Raw genomic sequence first — 23,772 nt, forward strand, 5'->3', positions numbered from 1 at the left:
GGTTTGTTTTGAAAAAGTCATTGCAGGTAAAGAAAATTTAGCGCTTGGATTATTTGGTTTATAAGCCCTATCTTCTCAAACAGACCAATCTTTAAATTATATACTTCTTATAAGCTAAAAACCCACCTTCAAGAAAAATGTTTTACTGTTTTCCCTTATAACAGTTGCTACCTGGGTAATGTATAGAAGAAAAAGCTGAGACCCTGAAGTATAACCACACCAGGAAAACCAAGCATGTAAATCCAAAACACTTTAGTCAACTCTCATACAGAAAATCTTACGTAGAGCTTTAATTCTTAGCCTTGATAATTCCATGTAATTTTTCTTATTAATGCACACAGCACCTAACAGCATGCATAAGCACAAAGAACTCATAATAGCCAGAAATCTAAAAAATATATACACTACAGGAGGTGGTTATTAAGTCAGAAAATGAGCCAAAAGGGAGTACTGCTCAGAGAATAATCATTTAAAACCCAGGAATTAGTAAAAGTACAAAACCACTTAGCCCAGAAGCAAACTATAAATGCAAGGCCTATTTAAAGAGTTTTCAAAGGGAAGGTAAGAATACTGTACTCCCTTCCCACTTCCTAATACAAAACAATGTACCCAGAAGGATTCTTTCTTTTACAGTTAATGGCCAATTCCATTCCACCCACCACCATTTTCTCTTTTGTGAAAACTCCATTAGGGTTTCCCTCCATTTATGTTTCAAAGCAGAACAGCTCAAAGAATACTGTTTGACTGTCTCATTTGTGGACAAACAATATGAAAGGTTTATGCTAGATTTAGTTTCAAATAATATGACATACAGGTAAATAAAGGTTTTTTCAAAGGCAAAAGAAAAGATCTGTGTCTCAGTAAACTTTCAAATTCTGCGATCCATTTCAACGGATTAAATGCTGTCATCATCATGTTAACATCAGATAGAATTCCTGCATAATAAAACACATTCAGATCTGGCTCTTCTACCTGAATAGACCAGCTTTACAATATATTTTATAGACTATAGAATCCTCTGAGTGAGGACTTTAATAAAATTAGTGGTATTAAATAAACAGGGAATTTAGTCTGCTGGGTTTTTCTTCTTTAAAATTAGAATGTCCCACCATTTCCTAATAATCTAGTAAACTTTTAGAAGAAGCAAAATAGTGGTCTATTTCAGTTGTTAGAGAAGATGTTTTAACAAAGGATGTTATTAATTTTAAAGTTAACAAATGCCTTCTAGTTAAAATCAGTTATACCAAACTCATTGTCATAATTTTCTTCACATGAGTGTATGTACAAAAGAAACATCTTTTCTTTCTTCCTTTCAGTTGTTCTTAGCTTATTATTTTTTGCTTTCTTTATCCATGTATTTTTAAAAATTGTTATTTAGCGTATTTGTCTTTTGGATTTTTTTTTAAGTGGTAAAAACTTATTCTAACAGAGTTAATCCATTTGTTTATCAGGATCCAATCAAGCTGAGGATTTCACTATATCAAGTTTTTAAAAGCTTATTATTTATGAAAGGGTCTAACGTCTGTAAACAAACAGACTACCTGGGTTAGGGGAAACAATTACCAATAACAAGGAACATAATTGAAACTTAATGACTCCCAAGCTGTTTGAGCATGATAATTAAAGAAAATCAGGTACTTCACTACTTATAGCTCCCATAGCTCAAAATTAAGGGGCACGGTACTGCAGCTTAAAATAAACCTCAATTAATCATTTGCATTAATCACTACAGGATCTTAAAAAAGGATCTACTTTAAATTACATGGTGAAATAATTTAGACTCAACAGAAGCATATTAAATTCTTACATAGGCCTGCCTTCCAAATTGCTTGTTTACCCCTTATATATAATAGAGCTGTCTGACTTTAAATACATATCTTAATAAAGTACACTGTGAAATACCCAAAACTCCACACAGTGACTTTGAAACATGCACATTGTTTGCTAATATATAAACCACAGGCCCCCCAAATCAATTTTCTACCATGATAAACTCTGAGATAAATCAAATGTCTGTTAGTATCTGATATTAGTATTATTAATACATGCCAATAGTAATAACAAAGACTGCAGTACGCCTTCCTGCCGTGAGCTGAACATTCAGTTTGGAGAGGAGAGCAAAAGTGAGTTTAGTTAAAAACGAGCTCATGTGCATATTAGTCAAAGAGCGTGGCATTACCTGATAAAAAGTCCACACACCATAATGAAATTACACAGCCCAACTCAACATCATACCCTAGAACAAATTCTGCTGATATTTAACAGTCCATCCACTATGGAACAGGCCTTAAAGAATAAACCATCATCCTTTTGGAGGTCCTAAAGCATCAAGTCTCAAGAAATGTGGCTAAAGAAAAGCTGTTCTCTGCTTATAACTGAAGAATATGCAAACCAGGAATACAACTAACAACCCCAAAAATTGGATTTCTGTTGGTTCAACTGTGAGCATGTGGGAGACCCGAGAACACCTCACTGATTCTTCTGATCTGTGTGGGAAGATGGCACTCTCCCAGTTTGACCAAGGGAAGAAAAAAAATTGAAATGAGAGAAGAGAAATCAATATGTCTTTAAAACAAAACAAACCAAACGAAAAATTATTTTTTTTAAATCAGCAAGCGAAATGTATTGGTGGTAGCAGCACCCTTCAGCAGAAGTACTCACGCAGAATCTACCGGCCAGAAGTTGATCAGAGTAACAGGACTGCAAAACAAAAAATGAGGTGGTGAAGAAACACAGGCAAACTCAGCCGCAAAAAAAAGAAAAAAAAAAAGAAAAAGAAAACAAATTACCAAAAGGTCAAAATAAATAAAGCCCAACCAATTAAGGCTAAACCATGGAAAGCAACAGCCAAACAAAAGTGAAAAGTGAATTAAAAGAAAAAACCAACAGTGGTGCGATTGCCACCGGAGTTATGGGATAAAAGGAGGAGGTTTAAAAGATGTGAAGACATCTTCAGTCTGATCATGAGAATCATTATTACTTACTGTGAAGGAATTTCCTGGGACTATATTTTCTTCTCAAGTAGAAAAAAAATGACTAGATATGACCACACAATCAGATCCAAAGAGACACAAGTCTACCAGTTAACGCGAGGAAACTCAAAATGAAATATTGGAATCACTCATTTGTAAACAGTCCCGTATTTCTTAAAGGCCTCGTAGAGGGAATTAGCAGTTGTAGTAACATGGTGCTTTCCCTGTGAGATAAGGTTAAACTTTGGGAAAAGGTAATCGCCATGGGACAATCAACATGGGAAATGCCGACTGAATGTCAGCCTGTTTTACTCTTTTCAGCTAAAGTCAATCTAGAGAAAGAAATAGGAGAGACTGTTTGCATTTGGGAGTGAAGGAGGGTATTCGGCTGAGAGGAGCTCGAATAGACATCAAATGAGAGTGTGTTTTGCTTTTGCCACTACTCACGTTTCCATGTTGTCCCCCTCTAAGACAGTCTGCACTGGCAGGTAGCCCATTCGGGGATGCTTCGCAAAATACCTTTTGGTTCGAAATTTGTTTTTTAGTACCTTGGCAAAGTCACGGACATCTTCTCCGGATGTAGTCTGAAAGAGAAATGGTGTTGAGATCAGACTTGGGAGCCTAAGACCTCCGAACAAAGGACCCCTGCAGTGCTCCCGAAGGGCATTCCTTCGGTTATTCTGGAGAGAGTGGGGGTTGAGAGCAAAGGCTTTGGGATCAGATAAAACCAGGGTTCCGAAACCAGGCCTGGCATTTACTAGTGGGGTTAGCTTGGGTGAGTGAGTCATTTACCTATCTGAGGCTCAGATCTCCTGCCAAACTGGGGCAACCATGCCTCAAGGAGTTCTTACGATGTCTAAGGGAAGTGTGTGTCTCAACTACTGGGCTACTCAATCAATGCAAGTCTTAAAGTCAAAAAGTTAAGCTTCAGTTTGGCACTCTTTGTGGACTTTTAAAAATATAAGATACTATGTTTCACCCACTCAGTATCCTTCTAGTCACAGCATGATTCATTCTCCAGCAACAAATACCTTTGCAAAAGGAATCAAAGCGAGAAAGACAATGAAAAAACTGGGAAGATCACTCTGACGATGCAGGAGAGAAATACTTAGAGCAGAGGTCCCCAAACTGTGGCTCCCTGAGGCCATTTATCCCCCCACCCCCTCACTTCCGGAAGGGGCATGTCTTTCATTGGTGGTCAGTGAGAGGAGCATAGTTCCCATTGAAATACTGGTCAGTTTGTTGATTTAAATTTACTTGTTCTTTATTTGAAATATTGTATTTGTTCCCGTTTTGTTTTTTACTTTAAAATAAGATATATGCAGTGTGCAGAGTGATTTGTTCCTAGTTTTTTTTATAGTCCGGCCCTCCTACGGTCTGAGGGACAGTGAACTGGCCCCCTGTGTAAAAAGTTTGGGGACCTCTGACTTAGAGCTTCTTGAACTTTGAGATGTATGTGGGAACCACCTGCAGATCTGGAGAAAATGCAGGTTTTGATTTAGAAAGTCACGAGTGGGAGACTGCGGTTCTGCATTTCTAGTAAGCAAGCTCCCAGGGAATACCAACGCTGCTAGTTGCCACATCATACTTTGAATGGCAAGCAGGGAGTGTTGAAGAAACATTTCCACCCAGGTCTGTCTGACCACCAGGTCCAGGCCCTTTCCATCTTGCCAGTGATTTTCCAAAGTTTTGTCAGCCAATGAATGTTTCCCCAAAACAACATCTTGGGAGAAGGCTCCACCTCTTAATTCCAGAGCCTTGGGCAAATTACTTAACCTTAGGACCTCAGAATTCTCATCTGTAGAATGGGGATAAAAATAATACCTACCTCACACAGAGTAGTTTAAAAAGGAAACACCTAGCATTTACAGTTGTCCCTCACCATATCACAGTTCACTTTTTGTGGTCTCAGTGTATTGTGGATTTTTAAATTTTATTTATCTAATTTTGTATCACAGATATTTTGTCATATCGCGGGATTCTGTGGTACAAAGGTATTTTTATATATTTTTTTAATTATTTTTGCGGTAAAATAAGTGTGAGAAAGTTTAATGACAGTGTGGAAAAGGTTTATAAGAGTGTGAGGAGGGTTTATGAAGCCTTAAAAGATATATAAATAATAAAATAAATTTAAGGTGGCTACTTTGTGGATTTCCGCCTATTGTGGGGGCTTCTGGAACCCAACCCCCGCGATAGACAAGGGACCACTGTACTTGGCAGGTATTAGTATAGAAAACCAATAGGAGATGAGCAGGATTGACTGAAAGTGAATTATGAATTTTGGAGACACATTACACCCCCATACCTAACGTGCCCCATGGCCATAAAACCTCTCCACATAATTGCTAGGGCTGTGCAAAAGAAATGTGAAAATATCTTCTCTCCAACTGATGCAAAAGGAAGAAAAAACTATTCACTTAACAATATCTCGAGTGTCTATGACAGTCCACGTGTGCCAGCCCTTCCCCTACACACTAGGGATGAGGTCAGTCTTGCCACCTACAATCTGGAGCCACTGTAGCTAGGGAACATCTGGGGAAACATCTGGGGAATGTAGACATCACAGCATCACATGACCCGCAATACTGTCCCCTAAATGGAAACTTCTCCCAGGTGAACTAACTCGCATCGGGGAGGCATGTGACTTACCGGAGTGCAATATTCCACCATGGGATAGTGCATTTTATGACCTTTTGCCACTCGACCAGAAAAGAAGCAACTCTGGCAGATGTCATAATTAAAATGCTTTAGACTCCTGTACCTGTTAAGGAACAAAACCAAACACATATGTATTTCTTCAAATCAAATTCCCAGAGAACACTCTTTAATAAACCTTCTTCCACATGCTCTTTAATTCTAGAAACAGACTGTGCTGTTCATTAATTCCACCAGGTAAGTGATTAACTTCCTACCTCCAGAGTTCTCTGGTGCTTCTCCTACTGTATTGAAAACATTTTGGCAGGAAGATTATTCTACAAACATACGGAAGGAGGGAAGAAAAAACTCAGCTCTTATTTAAACTCCACTAGGAATTCTTTCAGATGAAGTAAGAATATACTGGCAAACGTCCAGTCTTTTGAAGACCAAATGCTAGATTTAGAAAGAACTTCCAGGAGAGAGAGATCTATGTCTTGTAGGCCCCCCAACCCATCATGGGAACAAGAGTTTTCTGAAGTAATTATTTTAGAAAAATGTACAAAGATAAAGCAATCTCATTAGATGAAAGAAAATTGAACAAGAACTTCCAATTAAAATGAATCTTTTAAAATAACGTTTGCTTATTGACTGACATGATTCATCTTCAGCAAGTTACTTGGAGAATCTCTTTTATCTGTCTCTCTCCAGAAATCACTTATCACATTACCCACAAAGGATGACTGAAGCTCCAAGAAATGACAAAAATTGGAATAGAAGAAAAAATTTTTTTTAATTTTTCTTAAGTGAGAAGTGGAGAAGCAGAGAGACAGGCTCCTGCATACGTGCTGACTGGTATCCACCCAGTAAGCCTCCTATGGGGCGATGCTCTGCTCATCTGGGGCTGTTGTACTGTTGCTCACCAACCAAGCTTTTTTAGTGCCTGAGGGAAGGCCACGGAGCCATCCTCAGCTCCCAGTGCCAACTTGCTCCAACCAAGCCATGGTTATGGGAAGGGAAGAGGGAGGGAGGGAGGGAGGGAGGGAGGGAGGGAGGGAGGGGGAGGGGGTGGAGAATCAGATGGTCGCTTCTCTTGTGAAATCATCTACATGCTGGGCAGATGTTCTACCACTGAGCCAACCGGCCAGGACCAGAAGAAAACATTTATAACCTTTGAGTACATTTCCTCCTCTTCGCAGAATAGCATATTCTTTGTTTCATACTCTCTGCCTTTTGCTTGCCCAGGTAAGAATCTTAGCCAATTCAAATAAACATATTCCTATGTCACATTTGGGAATGTGGGAAAGAAAACCCACCTTTTTTAGATCCCAACCATCTTTAGGGGGAGGGGAGAGAAAGGAGAAGTGCTGATTCCTAAAATAATCTAATTTGATAAGGGCAAAGAATGTGAATGTGAAAATGCTCTTAGATCTCCGGAGCATTGCCTTTTTTAGTTGATAAAATCTCCCCCTAGGTCTTATTGGTGAGGGAAGCTAAGAAAAGGAGACACTGTACTGCTCTCTCCTGGGGCTCCCCCGCCCCCCACAGCATCATTCTTACCTGCCAAAACTCGGAAGGAAAGAAGGTGTCCTTTGCAAGCACTGCCTACTCTGTGTTGTCTATCTAGGCTTTAGAAACCTCTATCAGTTTTAGAAAACCTCTTTGTAAACAGCATGGAGTATGGAAGGACAGAGTACACAAATGACACGAAGTAGTTATTAGGCAACAAAGAATTAGAACAAGTCTAAGCATAACCAGGAAGGATGTTTACTTAGCGGCTAAGTGGCTCCTGAAGAGGCATAGACTATCTAACTAGTTCACAACCTGAAGGCTTGCTCATCGCTAAGGAAACCCTGATGTTGATCCAGATTCTGAAATACATCATCATCTCAGAATATGGACTTGGGATTGCTCTTCAATCAGATAGATTAATTTAAAAAGACCCTGTCTCCCCAAACAGGTCAGCAAAATGGAAGATTTAAGAGCCAATTGTTTTCCATGACATTTTGAGAATATCAGGATAAAAACCTGCTGTTGCCTATCTCTTTCACTTTTAAATTTATAAGGAACACTTTCCTTTTAAAGTGGCTTTGTGAATCTTTCATTGACTTGCATACTTTCTATTCCCTTAGAAGTTCATTAGGAGAGTATGCAGAGAGCGCCAGATTCCCAGATAAAGAAGCAAGTTCTGGGGTGCTTAAAACAAGTCTCATCATTTTAGGGGCACAAAGTGGTTCAGAGTGAGTAAGAGACTGAGCTACCATGATGAGTCTCTCAAAACAAAATCATGTCTTAGTTTTATAAGTAATTCCTGGATGGGAAGGAAGGGAGGAAGGAGGGGAAGAGAGGAGAAGGAGGGGAGGGGAGGGGAGGGGAGGGCAGGGGAGGGGAGGGGAGGAAAAGAACAGAATGTTTTGGTTCCAGGAAGGAGGCACAGTGTATCTGTGTATCTGTATACCACTGACGGACAGTATCATGGTGGAAACAGGTAATCAGTCCTGTTCCCCCAAACTGTGCCCCTGCAGAGCTGAAGAGTGAAGGCAGAAAGAACCACATGCCCAATGAGTCAGATCCACCAAAAGAACCCAGTGATTAAGGGAGTGACGGGAATGCTGGACGTTCTAGCCTGGCCACCTCCTCTCCCACTGTGAAGAGGAACAGACTAACAGCAACTAGTCCAGGAGGTAAAAGATCAAAGAATAGAAAGGAAAGAAACAATATGAAAAAACCCCAGACATTTTTTGGGTTCCTAATACCTGAATCCAATGATTGGACACTCTTTGCAGATGTTACACTTGGCCTGGTGCTTGGCAGTTTCGGCAGCGGCCACGCGGTGCAGGACGGGCAGCCACACCATGGACTGGGGTTCCAGTCTCATCCAGTCCAGGAAGAGGGCCGCTTCGATCTCAGGCTTATTATTGGCCTGCAAAGACGGGAGGGAGAGCAAGGGGGAGGCGGGCGAAGAAGGAGAGAGGGTAAAGGAGGCACATGTCAGTTCAGGCAATAAGTTAAAAGAAAGAGAAGAAAACAATAGCTGCACAATGAGAACCAGTTTTTGTAGCTTGTTTCTGCGACTGTCCCCCTCCATTCATTTGAGCCACCTACCTACCCCTAAGGCTTTGGTGAACTGCTTTACTCTGTGTGGCTACTAGATGACAAGAAAATGAAACAAAACCAACCAACAGAAAGCAAAATACGCACCTGAGTGAGACTATATTCACTCCAGTGTTTGAACAGATATATGAGTTAACCAGAACCAAGAGGCAAGTGTTTACTGATAAAATTTCAAAGAAGAGAAAGAAAAACCTTACTCGGAACTATTGATTCCTTCCTTTCCTACAGAATCTATTTTTCAATGTGTCATAGAATCATAATGAAGAGGTTTGAAGATCCATCTAGGCCCAAAGCTTCATTTCACAAACAAGAAAACAGAGGTAAGTGAGAGAAGCAGCTTTTCCAAGGCCGGACAACTAACTGGTGGCAGGTCTAGTGTTGTTTCAATGGTGACCTGCGATTTGTCTGTCTGTCTCTATTTCCTCCTTCTCTCTGTCTTTCAAAGTTTAAATTTAATAAACACAATTCTTCCCTTCCTCCCAAACAGTACAGTGCTTTTAGAAAGCTTGAAATATATGATATTTACCCATCTTTGATTTATATATTACCATAGTCATGCGTTTTATCTTTTTTTTTTTTCACAGAGAGAGAGAGTCAGAGAGAGGGATAGACAGACAGACAGGAACGGAGAGATGAGAAGCATCAATCATTAGTTTTTCGTTGTGCATTGCGACACCTTAGTTGTTCAGTGACTGCTTTCTCATATGTGCCTTGACCAGGGGGCTACAGCAGACCGAGGGACCCCTTGCTCAAGCCAGCAACCTTGGGTCTAAGCTGGTGAGCTGTGTTCAAACCAGATAAGCCCGCGCTCAAGTGGTGATCTTGGGGTCTCGAACCTGGGTCCTCTACATCCCAGTTTGACGCTCTATCCACTGCGCCACTGCCTGGTCGGGCTGACTGTTGTTCTCTTGAAGGTAATCTGTCCTTTTCCTGCCTTGTCATGTGTCTCTAGGGTTTTATTTATACATTTTAGGGTCACCTGGGCTTATAACCGGGGGGTTAGAGCCTTTTCGTCAGCTCTGGAATCTTCTCAGTCATCCTCTCCACAATAGTGTGTCTTCTCCATTCCCTCTCCGCTCTGCTTACAGAAACCTGGGGGATCAGTGTGCACTTCAAGCCAGCCTGCACTTCTCTGAGAAGAATGTCCCTAGTTTTCCCCTTTTTGTCCTTTGTGCTTCATTGCTATAATCCCCTCTACCTGGACATCAATTTCTCTCTTTAGCAGCATCTAGTCTGAGCTTTACAGTAAGTCTGAAACTGGCTATTGTACTTTATAATATCTAGAAGTTCTATTTGGTCATTTTTTTCCCTTTTCCAAGTGAGAAAAGGGGAGATATAGAGACAGACTCCTGCATGCACCCTGACTGGGATCCACCCAGCAATCTGGGGCCATGCTCACAACTGAGCTATTTTTAGTGCCCGAGGTGGAGGCTCCATGGAGCCATCCTCAGCACCCAGGGCCACCACTCGCGAATCAACTGGGACATAGTTGTGGGTGGGGAAGAGAGGAAGAGAGAGAGAGAAGAGGGAGAGGGAGGGGTGGAGAAGCAGATGGTTGTTTCTCCTGTGTTCTGTGACCAGGAATCAAAACCAGGACATTCTACACGCCGAGCCGACGCTCTACCACTATAGAAAACCGGCCAGGGCATTTGGTCATTTTCAAAGTCACTTCTAAAGACTGTGGTTTCCTGCATATCTTTTTCAATGTTGTCTATTTCCTTTTAAACAGAGTAAGTAAGCATAATTTTGAAAAAAAATAATCTCAAATAATTCCAAGATATAAAAAGTACAGTAGGTATGCTGCTGTCGCCTGCTATTGCTGCAGGTTCTCAATCACCTTGATTTCTTGTGTACCTTTCTGTTTGTTTGTTTTTACTATGTGCTACACATTGATCTGAAAATATTTTCTGGAGATACTTTGAGTTTTTGACTGAAAAAATGCCTTCTCCAACAATGCCTTGCATTTGCTTTGCCAAGAGCCGAAGGGCACTACCTATTCTGAGAACAGCTGAAACTGAATCTGCGATAGACACTTAGTATCCTACAAGCAATGAGAGTTTGAACTGTAAACCCATATTGCTTCTCCTGGAACCTGGTTTGCTAATAAAGAGTCTATTCACGTTTCAGATAGAAAGGCAGTGGGTCTGGACCAACAGGTCACTTGGCTTACAGCACCCACTACTTCAGCGGTACTCCAGTCATTACCCCTGATTACAAATGTCCCAACATTATAATGAGCTGTTTAACCTTGAATTTCCTAGCTGCAAAATGGTATCAATTCAAGCCACTGATAAAAACTTTTGTTGAGCACTTTTCTCTGTGCAGAGTGCCATCACAGAGGTGCTTTGTGGAAAATTTTAAAAAATAAAAAAGAATTATAGAGTCTAAAGATGAAAGGGACCACAGAAGTGCATTCATCGTCTTGGAATGGCAACACAGAGCTGCACCGGACAGAGTCCAAACTCCTAGCCAAGGCCAGCGCGTTCTTATGGCCTTTGTACAAATACCACCCGTGTATGAGAGCAAACATCCTTAATGGGAGAACTTGAACATTTGCATATAAGAAGCCCTGTTAAAAGTGTTTCTTCAGCCTGCGCTGAAATCCACCAGCAGAGCAGACAGAATTAGAGGCTCCAGGGTCCAATCACAAGAGTTCAACACCCAGCTTTGCCACTTACTGGCTGTGTGACTCTGGGAAAATAACTACCGTATTTCCTCATATATAAGACACACCTTTTGGGGAAAATTTGGTGTCTAAAAATTGGATGGGTCTTATACAGGGGTTGTAGTTTTCTTTAACTTGCATTTCTCGCCTTTTCACAGTTGTTTTTGTGCTCATTGTTGTAGATGAATAAAACTTGAGTTCAATAACTTTATGTAATATATCCCCCCCAAATTTCGGGCCCCCAAATTAAGGTGCGTCTTATACATGGGGAAATACGGTATCTCTCTGTGTCTTCATTTTCTTCTGCCATGAAATGGAACTATTAATAGCGCCTATCACATAGGGCTGTAAAACTTAAATGCCTTAAGAGGGGAAAGGCACTTGGAACAGTGTCTGGCACACATAGCAAGGGCCACGTTAGTGTTTGCCACTGTTATTGTCATTATTATCATCCAGTGGACTAGAAATCGCGCACTTTCCAGCCTTCAAACAGCCCTTTAAATATTTTACCACAGCTTTCATGTCTGCCCCGGCCTCTTCATCCCTATTCCTTGTATTTCTTCCTCCTATGACATGGCTTGAGTTGCCATTGTCCTGTAAAGCATTATGCTCTAAATACGATCTGCTGGGAGTGGTAGCCTATTTCTCCGGGCAGTATAATTGGATGGCTTAGGTTCACACAGGGTTTCCACCCCACTGATATCGCGAGGTCAGTGTTTCCCAGTGTGTCCAGGAGATCAAACATCCAGCACCATTCTTCATAAAAAGAAGGTCAAATTAAGGAAACACTGCATATTATACCTCCGTCTTAAAATCTTAATGTATGTTAGCTATTAGAAGCTAAGAAGGTCATCAGTAAAGAAACACGTTAAACTTTGTTTGACCTCAAATTTCCCACACTTGTTATTCATTGATACCAAGACCTTTTTTTTTTTTTTAAACTTCTAAGACCTGTGAACACCACAGGTCTTAATGCACTATTGGGCATGATGGGAAATGCTGTTTTTGGCTGTTTCCAGTAATCCCTCCATTCTGTACTTGTTCATTTGGATTTGTTTCTTTTCACCTCTGTTCTGGTAGTTTGATCCAACTGCATACTCTCATCAATATCCTTAAAAAGCCCAACAACATCCTTAACAGCCCGTGAATTAGCCCTTACACCCAACTTGGTGTATTTTTTACATTTTAAAACATGTGTTCTATCTTCATCAAAATGTCACTGGTGGAAATATCAAACGTGGAGGTCAAAGTCAAACAGGAAGCACACCACCGGAGCGTGCACCTCAGGTCACCACAAATCCGGGGTTCAGCTCCCTGTGATTGTTGAACTGTGACTCTCTCCAGTTATATCGTCTAATCTCTACTCCACACATTTCTCCAGCTCATACACAAAGACACAGTGAGGGACTTTTTGTCAAAAGAACTACAAGTTTCACTTACAATATGTCCTATAACAATCTCTTGCTCCACTGGTCTCGAAACTGACTTTATCAAAATAACCCTTTGTAGCTAGGATATAAACCATTACAGAAAGGCAGTACACTGAATGGCCTTACTAATTCATTCCTATTTAAAACATGGCTTTCTTGATGCTTAACCTGAACCTATGTATTTTTTGACCTGGGTTTAACTGATATGTTTGTTTAATGTTATATTCAAAAACATGCTGCAAAGTAAGAATTCATGTTTAATACAGAAAGTGCAATATAGCAGAAAGCTTCAATTCATTCTGGAAGACAGAAAAAAGATCTGACCACGAGTCAGCAATAAATATGGGTGCAAAACCTAAAAGGAGGCCCTGGCTGGTTGGCTCAGCAGTAGAGCGTCGGCCTGGCGTGCGGGGGACCCGGGTTTGATTCCTGGCCAGGGCACATAGGAGAAGCGCCCATTTGCTTCTCCACCCCCCTCCTTCCTCTCTGTCTCTCTCTTCCCCTCCCGCAGCCAAGGCTCCATTGGAGCAAAGATGGCCCGGGCGCTGGGGATGGCTCCTTGGCCTCTGCCCCAGGCGCTAGAGTGGCTCTGGTCGTGGCAGAGCGACGCCCCGGAGGGGCAGAGCATCGCCCCTGGTGGGCGTGCCGGGTGGATCCATGTCGGGCGCATGCAGGAGTCTGTCTGACTGTCTTTCCCCATTTCCAGCTTCAGAAAAATACAAAAAAAACAAAACAAAACAAAACAAAAAAACCTAAAAGGATAAAAGGAAATACCATGTTTTGGATGTCAATCATCCTATCTATGATGCTTTAGTAAAGGCAGAGCAAATATCGTGCGAAGAAGTGATCTCATCACCCTCAGTACTGTTCAAATCCTTAGAAAATGGCATCTAGTTCTGGTGGCTACAGCAGACCCAGAATGTAGATAGCTTGGCAGAAAGACACAATGATAATTAACGGGGTTGAAAGACCTATGAGAACAGCTTAAGAGAATTGAGATTATTTAGCCATGAGGGAAAACAACCCCTCCAAAAATGAATGAGCAAGAAACAGTAGCTGAAGGGTCGGTTTAATAAGTTTTCAATTATGCGAGTAGCTCTTCCATAGTGGCCTGTGACCAGCTGTTCAGTCCCTCCACTGAGGATAGAAGAGGCAGAAACAAGCTTAAGCAGCATGAAGAATTCAGGTTGTAACTCACAGGGAAAGATTCCCTGATGCTGAAAGTTTTTACAGTATTTGTGTGAATCACCAAGGGAAGCTATAGACACTTCTCCTCTTCCAAAATGCTATAGATTCTCCCGTGCTTAAAGGTTGGAAATGCTCAAGGTTCTTTCTAGCCCCTAAGACGCAAGATCCATCATTTGGGCTCCTTTAAAACTGCTCGCTTATGCCAAACGACAGCGCTGAGAACACGCCATCGGGATGCACAGGCTCGTTCTGTTTCCATCGTTCATTTTTACTACAAACCATTCTATATCCTAGTGATAGTCCCTCTCTCCCTTTGTCTGGCAATAAAGAAAGAAAGAATTAAAAACCAGGCAAGCTTCTATAAAGACCTAACAGAACAGAAACTAAAAACCCAGCACAAATTGCATTTTGATCATTCTCGAAAAAATAACTACGGGTAGACTGGAATGGTAGGAAGTTGTTGAGGTCAAAAGCCAGGTATGGCCCTGGCCAGTTAGCTCAGTGGTAGAGTGTAGGCCTGGCGTGCAGGAGTCCCAGGTTCGATTCCCGGCCAGGGCACACAGGAGAAGTGCCCATCTGCTTCTCCACCCCTCCCCCTCTCTTTCCTCTCTGTCTCTCTCTTCCCCTCCCGCAGCCGAGGTTCCATTGGAGCAAAGTTGGCCTGGGTGCTGAGGATGGCTCCATGGCCTCTGCCTCAGGTGCTAGAATGGCTCTGGTTGCGACAGAGCAATGCCCCGGATGGGCAGGGCATCGCCCCCTGGTGGGCATGCCCGGTGGATCTCGGTCAGGTGCATGTGGGAGTCTGTCTGACTGCCTCCCCATTTCCAACTCCAGAAAAATACAAAAAGCAGCCAGTATCATGGCGCTAGATTGAGCTCATCATCCTCTAAGGCAGAGGTCTCAAACTCGCGGCCCGCCGAACAATTTTTTGCGGCCCGCAGACTAATCCATGAACTACAGTTTCTGGTCGTTTTGTGACACTGAAAAGTGTTGCGTAACAGTTGCCTTTTGTAGACCTAGTGCGGCCCGCCTAACGGCTGTGATCTTGCTCTGCGGCCCACATGCTGAGTTGAGTTTGAGACCCCTGCTCTAAGGGCTGTTAATTGCTGACATAGATAGAGACCTCAAGTTTCTTCTCTCAGCATCAAGGGTATCAAGGATGATCTTGTCCTTACCCCTAAATACCATTTTTGAACCATCTAAGCAAAAACTCTAAGAATGGGCCATTTAATCCTAGGGCTTTTTTTGTTTGTTTGTTTCTTAGTTTTAGCAATACCTCCTTGCTTCTCTTCTATGGCGTGCACATGTGAAAAGCAAAGCTATCACATCTTCTTCCACTGTGGCAGCTACAGGTTAAAAGTATTTGGGGCCCTGGCCAGGTAGCTCAGTTGGTTAGAGCATTGTCCCGATATGCCAAGGTTGTAGGTTTGATCCCTGGTCAGGGCACATAACAAGAATCAATCAATAAATGTATGAATACGTGGAACAACAAATCAATGTTTCTTTCAAATCAATCAATAAAAGTTTTTTACTGTATTTTGGGTTCCCACCCCCTCTCAGTTGGTCCTCCCGTATCAGAACTCCACCATATAGCATGGAGGCGAGGAGAAGGAATCAGTTGTAATTACTGCCTCTCCATTACAGCCCGCTACAGGGTTGCTTTATATAAATGTTATCTTAACAAGGTATAAAGATAGTTCAAGGAATCCCAACATCTTCAATTTCTAGCCAAAGGATATAATTACCAATATAATAATGTCAAAGGACATTATGTAGCAAGTTTGGAGTTTGGGGATTTGCCAGCGTTCAGGATAACTTACGGCAGGGGTCCCCAAACTGCGGCCTCCGGAGGCCATTTATCCGGCCCCCGCCGCACTTCCGGAAGGGGCACCTCTTTCATTGTTGGTCAATGAGAGGAGCATAGTTCCCATTGAAATACTGGTCAGTTTGTTGATTTAAATTTACTTGTTCTTTATTTTAAATATTGTATTTGTTCCCTTTTTGTTTTTTTACTTTAAAATAAGATATGTGCAGTGTGCATAGGAATTTGCTCATAGATTTTTTATAGTCCAGCCCTCCAATGGTCTGAGGGACAGTGAACTGGCCCCCTGTGTAAAAAGTTTGGGGAACCCTGACTTACGGGTTTCTTACATGTTGTGCTTTCCATAAATTCTTAGGCACTGAAGGCACAAGCCCAAAATGGTTGCCAGGGGCTCAACCTGGATACTTATTTTTCCCTTAGGGTATCGGTTCATGGCCACGAAAGTGTGATGGTAAGATTTCTAAGCAAGCTCCACATCCCAAAGACCATAAACACATACATTATATTTAAAAAAATTTTTTTTAGGTGAGAAGAGGGAAGATATTGAGACAGACTCCTGCAAGTGCCCCAACCGGGATCCACCTGGCGACCTCCATCCGAGACCGATGCTTGAATCAACCAAGCTATTCTCAGGGTCTAAGGCTGATGCTCAGACAACCGAAGTATCTTCTGTGCCTGCGGTTGATACTCGGAAAAATGGAACCACTGGCTGCAGGAGGTGGAGAGAGGAGGAGGACAGAAGCAGATGGTCACTTCTCCCATGTGCCCTAACCGGGAATCGAACCTGGGATGTCCATATGCAGGGCCAATGCTCTATACACTGAGCCAAGAGGCCAGAACCTAGACCAGGGGTCCCCAAACTTTTTACACAGAGGGCCAGTTCACTGTCCCTCAGACCGTTGGAGGGCCGCCACATACAGTGCTCCTCTCACTGATCACCAATGAAAGAGGTGGCCCTTCTGGAAGTGCACTGGGGGGCCAGATAAATGGCCTCAGGGGGCTGCACGCGGCCCGCGGGCCGTAGTTTGGGGACACCTGACCTAGACATTGTATTTTTAAGAGAAAGCAACTGGTATCTCAATTGTGAGTTTTTTTTCAAAAACCATGTTAATACTTTAAAAAAAATTTTTTTTTAAGTATAGAAAGAAGTAAACATGCATGAGATTGTAGCCAGTAGTTTTTGGACGATGAAAAGGAACTACTGTCCTGGGAACAATACTTGCCTAAACCTCCTTAGTTGTTCCTTTAGATGGCAGGTTATTTGAAGACAGGAGATATGTTCTGTACCCTCTAAAAAAGTTTGCTGAATTGAACAATGGTCGGGAATTAAGAGGCAACGTGATCACAATACATAAAAGGAAGAATTATAATATCTAAATGAGCCTAAAAAGAAGAAAATGCCTAGTCATCCTGAAGAGCAAAATAACAAAAAAATAAATTTAAAATTATAAGAGTTGTCTAAGGAGTAGAAGCCAAAATAAGTCTATTCTTGAACTGCCCAAAGTTTACTTTTAAATAGTTTTTTTCTGTAAATGTCTGGCTTGTCTTTTACGGTATCACACACAAAAGGCTAATGGTCTATTTCTAGATTTGGAAGATAAACATCGAAAACAGAAATGACTTAAAATATAGGAATACACAAAATTCATACCGGGGGCACCGAAGAGAATCCCACAGTTCTGTACCCCAGAGAACATCTGACAATATCTGAAGACATTTGGGGTTGGAACAAGAAGGGAAGGGGTTGCTAACTGTGTCTAGTATATAGAGGCCAGGAACCTGCTAAACATACAACAATGCATGGAGAGCCTCCCACAACAAAGAATTATCCGGGCCAAAGTGCCAGTAGTGTCAAGATTGAGAAACCCTCCCCTACTGCTGACACCTCACATTACCATGGTTCATTTGTTGGAACTGAGAAACCAACGTGGGCACATGCCTTTTAACCAACCCTCACACTTCCTTGGGAGCCCTGGAGGGCCCCACCGCGGAGACTGCTGGCCTCGACAACACAGAAACTGAGAAGCTAGGCCTATTCGACTACTGACGATGTAAGAGAAAGGCCACTCTGGGCAAGAGATTGTGGCTAGAGGGAAAAAAGGACTTATACAAAATAAACCAAGCCGGAAGTTACAAGGGAACATGTTAAAATGATAAGAGCCTGGGCCACACCTGTGTGGCGCAGTGGATAAAGCGACAACCTGAAATGCTCAGGTCACTGTTTCGAAATCTCTGGGCTTGCCTGGTCAAAGCACATATGGGAGTTGATGCTTCCTGCTCCTCCCCCCTTTCTCTCTCTCTCTCTCTCTCCAGCTCCTCTAAAATGAATAAAATATTTAAAAAAATAAAATCATAAGAGCCAGACTTGAAATTCAGTTGCTTCTCAAATAGCCAACTCTATGCAATGTATCAATATTTTAAGACAAACAGCAGAAGTTTATTGTAACCATGCAAATAATTGTCCCACACAAGGTAAGGCAGGTTAGCTAGAATAAAAGTGTGTGTGTGTGTGTGTGTGTGTGTGTACTCATGTGCATGAGTATATGTTTTAATTTTATTTTGTAGAGTTCCTACCCATTTAAAGGGAAAACAATAATTAAATGTATAAATATTAAATGCATGAATAGAATTTCCAAACATTCTTATTGACAGAAAAAGGTTAATTTATGGAAAATACTGAGGACCAACCATAGATTTTGGAAAAGGTTAATCTCGCCTTCCTGTCTATTTTCATTTGCTGTATTCACTAGTAAAATGTATCCTTCAGAATGCAAAAAACCGTTTCAATATTGTTGCCATTGTTAATAAGTCATGACATTAGTAGCTGACAATCCAACATTTCTGGCCCTGATTGTAAAAAGCCCTAGTGTTTGGAAAGATTAGCTGAATTTAGATGGATCAGAACTGTTTTGTGAACTACAGTCTGTACACAAAGATTTAAAACTACAAGAATGACTAGCCTGGGTCAGGCGGTATAGGACAGGCAGCTCCTGAGTGTTCCCTAAGCTGTCATTACAATTTCTTTAACAACCTCTAAATCTACCAAGGGCATTGGTGGAATATTTTACATAAGAGAGAAGCGTGCACTAGCAATGAACATAAAAGGAGGAACAAGAACAAGTTGTAAAGAATATTAATGACTCTTCTTCCAAACAATCCAATTTTTATGAAAATCAAATGAGTGACAGAAAAAAAATCCATATAACTATACAAAACCTGCAAGTAACAAGTAAAACAGAAGGAACTGTGCCATTTTGATCCTGTTATTAGACACAAGATACATGCGTTTTACCTTTGAGCTGCTAAGAAAACAATTGTGTAGGGACACAAGGGATCATTTATATAAGGTTCCACACAATGCTTTCTCACATCTTGCTACTTCTAGTCAGAAAACAGCTGCTTTCATGTGAAAGGCCACACTATATGTACAAGATTGTTTTACCTTATATCTCTCTTCAAGAGTTGTTACCCAGAAGATCAGGTAAGACGTTACTGATAATGACTAAGTACAGTAATCCATTTCCCTCTCTGCCTTTTCCATTTATAACATTTATCATATAATCAAAGAAGCTTGGGGATAGGCAAGTCTTTAAGATAAACTGTTTAACTTTATGTTTACAGATGAAAAAATGCACAAAGAGGTTAAGGAAATGGTAAGATTATCTATTATTTTAATACTGAAAATATGTATGCTTCGTTGTCTTAAAATGGTTTAAGATAAAAGTGATTTCCTGTGGGAATATATAGGCTGATCTCCAAATATTTTTGAATCTTTAACTTGTTTATACTGAACTGAATTCTATGCTAAACTACTGAGAGCTATAAGAAGATACCACGTGACCTCTCAGAAACAACTGTGATAAATGCACACTCATATCTACTCTGATTGCCTGCTTCCCCCATCCTCTTTGCTATTGTGTGTCCGTCATTGTACGATTAGATGCTATGGCATATATGAACTACATAAACTGATTGGCACAGGTCAATATAAACTGAGGTAGCAAAAAGGAAAAACAGAGAAAATCCTATGAGTTTCTCGGTCCTCATTAGCACACAGCTCATGGTATATGATGTGGTCAACCTGTCACTCCCACAAAAGAACTGGTTAATATGAAAATGCATCTATCCAACATATACATATGTTTACATTGCTATGGGGAAAAAGGACTGTCAATTCTGTACAGTGGCATTTTAAGCAATGTCATGGCAAAAACAGTATCTAAAATCAGTTCAGCCAGGAAAAGTGCCATTCTTTGCATATACAAAACCACCTTGGATATCCACAGTGATAATAAAAAAAAGAAGGGAGAAGTGAAAGCTTTTTTGTCACAGAATAAAGCCTGTTAACACATGCAGAAAGAATGACAGAATTGGAAAATCACTGTTACACAACTATCAATATAATCATTGAATAAAAGGATCATCAATGGAGACTAAAAAAAAGGGTGAAAGGCTGTTGAAGAACAGTATATTCACAAGGTCTCAAAATACCACAATATGCCTTTATTATTTTTTAGTGGGAGTGGGGGAGGTAGAGATATAAGAAAGCATCAACTCACAGTTGCGTCACCTAAGTTGTTTCACTGATTACTTCTCACACGTGCCTTGATGGGGGGGGGGGGGGATCCAGCCAAGCTAGTGACCCATTGCTCAATCTAGTGACCTTGGGCTTCGAGCCAGAGACCATGGGGTCATGCTGATGATCCCATGTTCAAGCCAGGAACCTCAAGATTTCGAACCTGAGTTCTCAGCATCCCAGGTTGATGCTCTATCCATTGTGCCACCACCCGTCAGGCCAAAATGACTTTTTAATTACAAAGGGAAAAGGATACTTTTACCATGGATATATCTGACTGACACCACTTTAATAATTTTAGTGTTACCAATAAAAAAGTGTCATTTGTCCCTTGAGATGTGACATACTGGGAAGTACACACTGTCACCTCTATCATCTTCTTGTCAAAAACTTTTAACTGGAATCTAATCATATCAACCAGAAAACTCTAGGATATGGACTTTCTTCAGCAAAACTGGCCTGGCCTCTTCAAAAATGTCAATGTCGTAAATGAAAAACCAAAACATGTCGGAAGACCGTTCAGATGAAGTGAAGTCCCAGACATGACAAGCAGATACAAGACAAACACCTCATCTAGATCCTGGAGGAGAACAGAGCAATGTAAGGAACATTCTGGGGCGAAGGGGAAATTCCAATGTGGACGGCGTGCTAGATGACATTGTAACCAGACAGAAACTCCACTTCTTTCACAGACCCTTTCTCCTTTCTGTCTGTCCCCTCCCTTCCTTAATCATTAAGCACTTAGGATATCAGGTTCTGGTCAGCATCAAACTATCTTAAGAACAAAGCCTCAGGTCTGTTGACCACAGAAAGAGAATTTGGTCTAAATAAGGCTACCATCTTGACTTCAGTTGTGTTTCCACCCCAGGCCCATGGAAGCAGAACAACCGAACGACCACACCCGCACAAAACCAGAAAGAATAAAGCCATGGTTGACACCAGGATCTGCTACAATGACCAGCTACTCCAGACCTTGTTCACAACCACTCAGTAGAGACTAGGACCCCGACTTCTTTAGCCACCATGATTCATGATTTCCCTCTATATAACCCACGGATTATATCTAGGGGAGCCCGGTCTTTGAGCATGCGCTCACCTATGACTCCAGGCATGGCTCCATTTGTTTAGAAATAAACCTTTACTTTCTTAACTGCAAACTCTGATTTGCATTTGACTGGACTATGATGCACATAGGCACATGAACGCCTTTAGTCCGATAACAATTTTACTGAATATTAAAAGTGTGTGTGATGAGAGATGTATCACAGCTGCGTAGGGAACAGTCCTAAAAAAAGACGTATTGTTAATTGCCTAGGGGCTTTAGGTTTCCCGTTGTAATGTCCTGTTACTTTTAAATGCTAAAGGGGGAAATTTGGTGTGCGTGTGTATTCGAATAGACATGGTGGTGGAGAACGGGGAGGGAGGGAAATGTAAATGCAGAAAACGTGAACCATGGGTTATTCAGATGCACAAGACATATGGGGGAATTCACTATACTATCCTTTCTATTTAGCTTTATGGTTGAAATTTCTCCAAAATCAAACAACGGTTGAAACCATTGTTTCTTCTCAATCACCCCCCTTCATGACAGAGGACATGGCAGACAGGAAGGAAGAGCGCCTTTGATCACTGTGAAAGGGGGGGCGGGGGGGCACAGCATTAATGTCAAGGGGATAAAATGTGAAAAACTCCTCAGGATTGGTTTTCTCAGAAAACACAAAGCTGACACCACACTGATTTCCTGCCTGTCTGTTTTCTTAGCTCCACTGTTCATAAAGCATCCCCTCTCATATACTGTGTTTTTCCCAGACACCTAACTGTGAATTTTCAGTCAGAGAAATGAGCTTAAGGATCCCCACATGCACAGTAATTTTTTCTGGTTTGAAATCAGGATTGAGAGGTCAAGAGCACTGTTCATGAGACAAGAAGTTAAAAGCTTCCCGTAACTGCTGTCTTGGGTAGAAATCAAGTATTTATTTAGAGTTCTGAAGATAATGAGCAAGTTGGAGGCCAGCAGTCACTGATATAAGTATTAATCAGGGTTCTGAATCACCAATTCAAGATCAGATCAGCCCAAACAATAACACAGGGGGTGATTATCCACTCCTCATTTACATGTTCAAGGACAGCTGTCCAATCTCAGGCTCTCCACTTCACCTGACTAATAAACCAATTAACATCGTGGCTCCAGGGAACAAAAGCACAATTTTTCAATTTATGCAGATCCATAAATATACTCAACGTTAATTTACGCCACAGAGCCCTTACTTAACAGGACATTTTTGCACATACATGGCAGAGCAATCTGTCTGTAGATATCATAGAATATACTTTCTCAAGTATGAGCCAGGACACAGTATGCTGAAGTACAATATATACCGTTAACTCTTCCACCACTGCCTCCTACAATTATTTAAAATTCCATTCAGGAAAAAGCAAAAGGATAGGAACAGAAAGCAGAGTAGTAGTTTCCAGGGATTGGGAGCAGGCGGGATGACACCAAAGCGGGTGAATAGTGAATTTTAGTGGCGGTGGAAATGTCCTGTGCTTTGGTTGTAGTGGCGGTGAGATGCAATTACTTGCATTTATCTAAACTCATAGAACTGAAGTCGGGAATAAATTTTTAACAAAATTTTTTGTTATTGGTAGCTTAAAAATAAAGCAAGATAGAAAAAGTTTTAAATATTTTGTCAAATGCACCCTGGAAAAAACCCAACTCCCAAACAAAAAACTCTAGCTCTTAAGAGAATTAAGACACACTAAAGAACCCAAATTTTGTACTTCTCTTAATCTTTTTTTTTTTTTTTTTTTTTTTTTTTTTTTTTTTAGGTGAGAGGCAGGGAGATAGTGAGGGAGACTCCCGCATGCACCCCAACTAGAATCTACCCAGCAACCCCATCTGGGGCCAAATGCTCAGGTACCAAGCTATTTTTAGTGCCTGAGTCTGTCAGGCTCAGATGGAGCTATCCTCAGTGCCTGGGCCATGCCCAAGCAAATGGAGTCACTGGCTGTGTGGGAGGAGAAGAGGGCGAGAAGAGAGGTGGGGGGGGTAGAAGCATATGGTAGCTTCTCCTGGGTGCCTTGTCCAGGAATCAAACCTGGGGTGTCCATATGTCAGGCTGACTATCCACTGAGCAAACCAGACAGGTCTCCTTAAACTTAAATAATGTTTGTAGAAGGAATTTCCCTTAAAAAAAAAAAAAAAATTCGGCCCTGGCCGGTTGGCTCAGTGGTAGAGCGTCGCCTGGCGTGCAGAAGTCCCGGGTTCGATTCCTGGCCAGGGCACACAGGAGAAGCGCCCATCTGCTTCTCCACCCCTCCCCCTCTCCTTCCTCTCTGTCTCTCTCTTCCCCTCCCGCAGCCAAGGCTCC

General features: G+C 41.5%; 1 protein-coding gene across 10 annotated transcripts in view; it reads right to left on the reverse strand.

Annotated features, from left to right (window-relative positions):
- DMD (dystrophin) overlaps positions 1-23,772 on the reverse strand; it is a 1,890,745-nt gene that overhangs the window by 62,276 nt on the left and 1,804,697 nt on the right. For 7 of the 10 annotated variants that reach the window (XM_066356826.1, XM_066356822.1, XM_066356821.1 and 4 more), the window contains 4 exons: positions 8,363-8,529; positions 5,622-5,733; positions 3,420-3,556; positions 2,662-2,700 (listed from right to left, as the gene is read on the reverse strand). In XM_066356826.1, coding sequence (XP_066212923.1) covers positions 2,662-2,700; positions 3,420-3,556; positions 5,622-5,733; positions 8,363-8,529 — 455 coding nt within the window. The remainder of the gene's footprint in view (positions 1-2,661; positions 2,701-3,419; positions 3,557-5,621; positions 5,734-8,362; positions 8,530-23,772) is intronic. The other 3 variants (XM_066356825.1, XM_066356823.1, XM_066356830.1) reach the window with 1 other exon arrangement.

The sequence above is a fragment of the Saccopteryx leptura genome, chromosome X, assembly GCF_036850995.1.
Source record: "Saccopteryx leptura isolate mSacLep1 chromosome X, mSacLep1_pri_phased_curated, whole genome shotgun sequence".
Taxonomy (NCBI): Eukaryota; Metazoa; Chordata; class Mammalia; order Chiroptera; family Emballonuridae; genus Saccopteryx; species Saccopteryx leptura.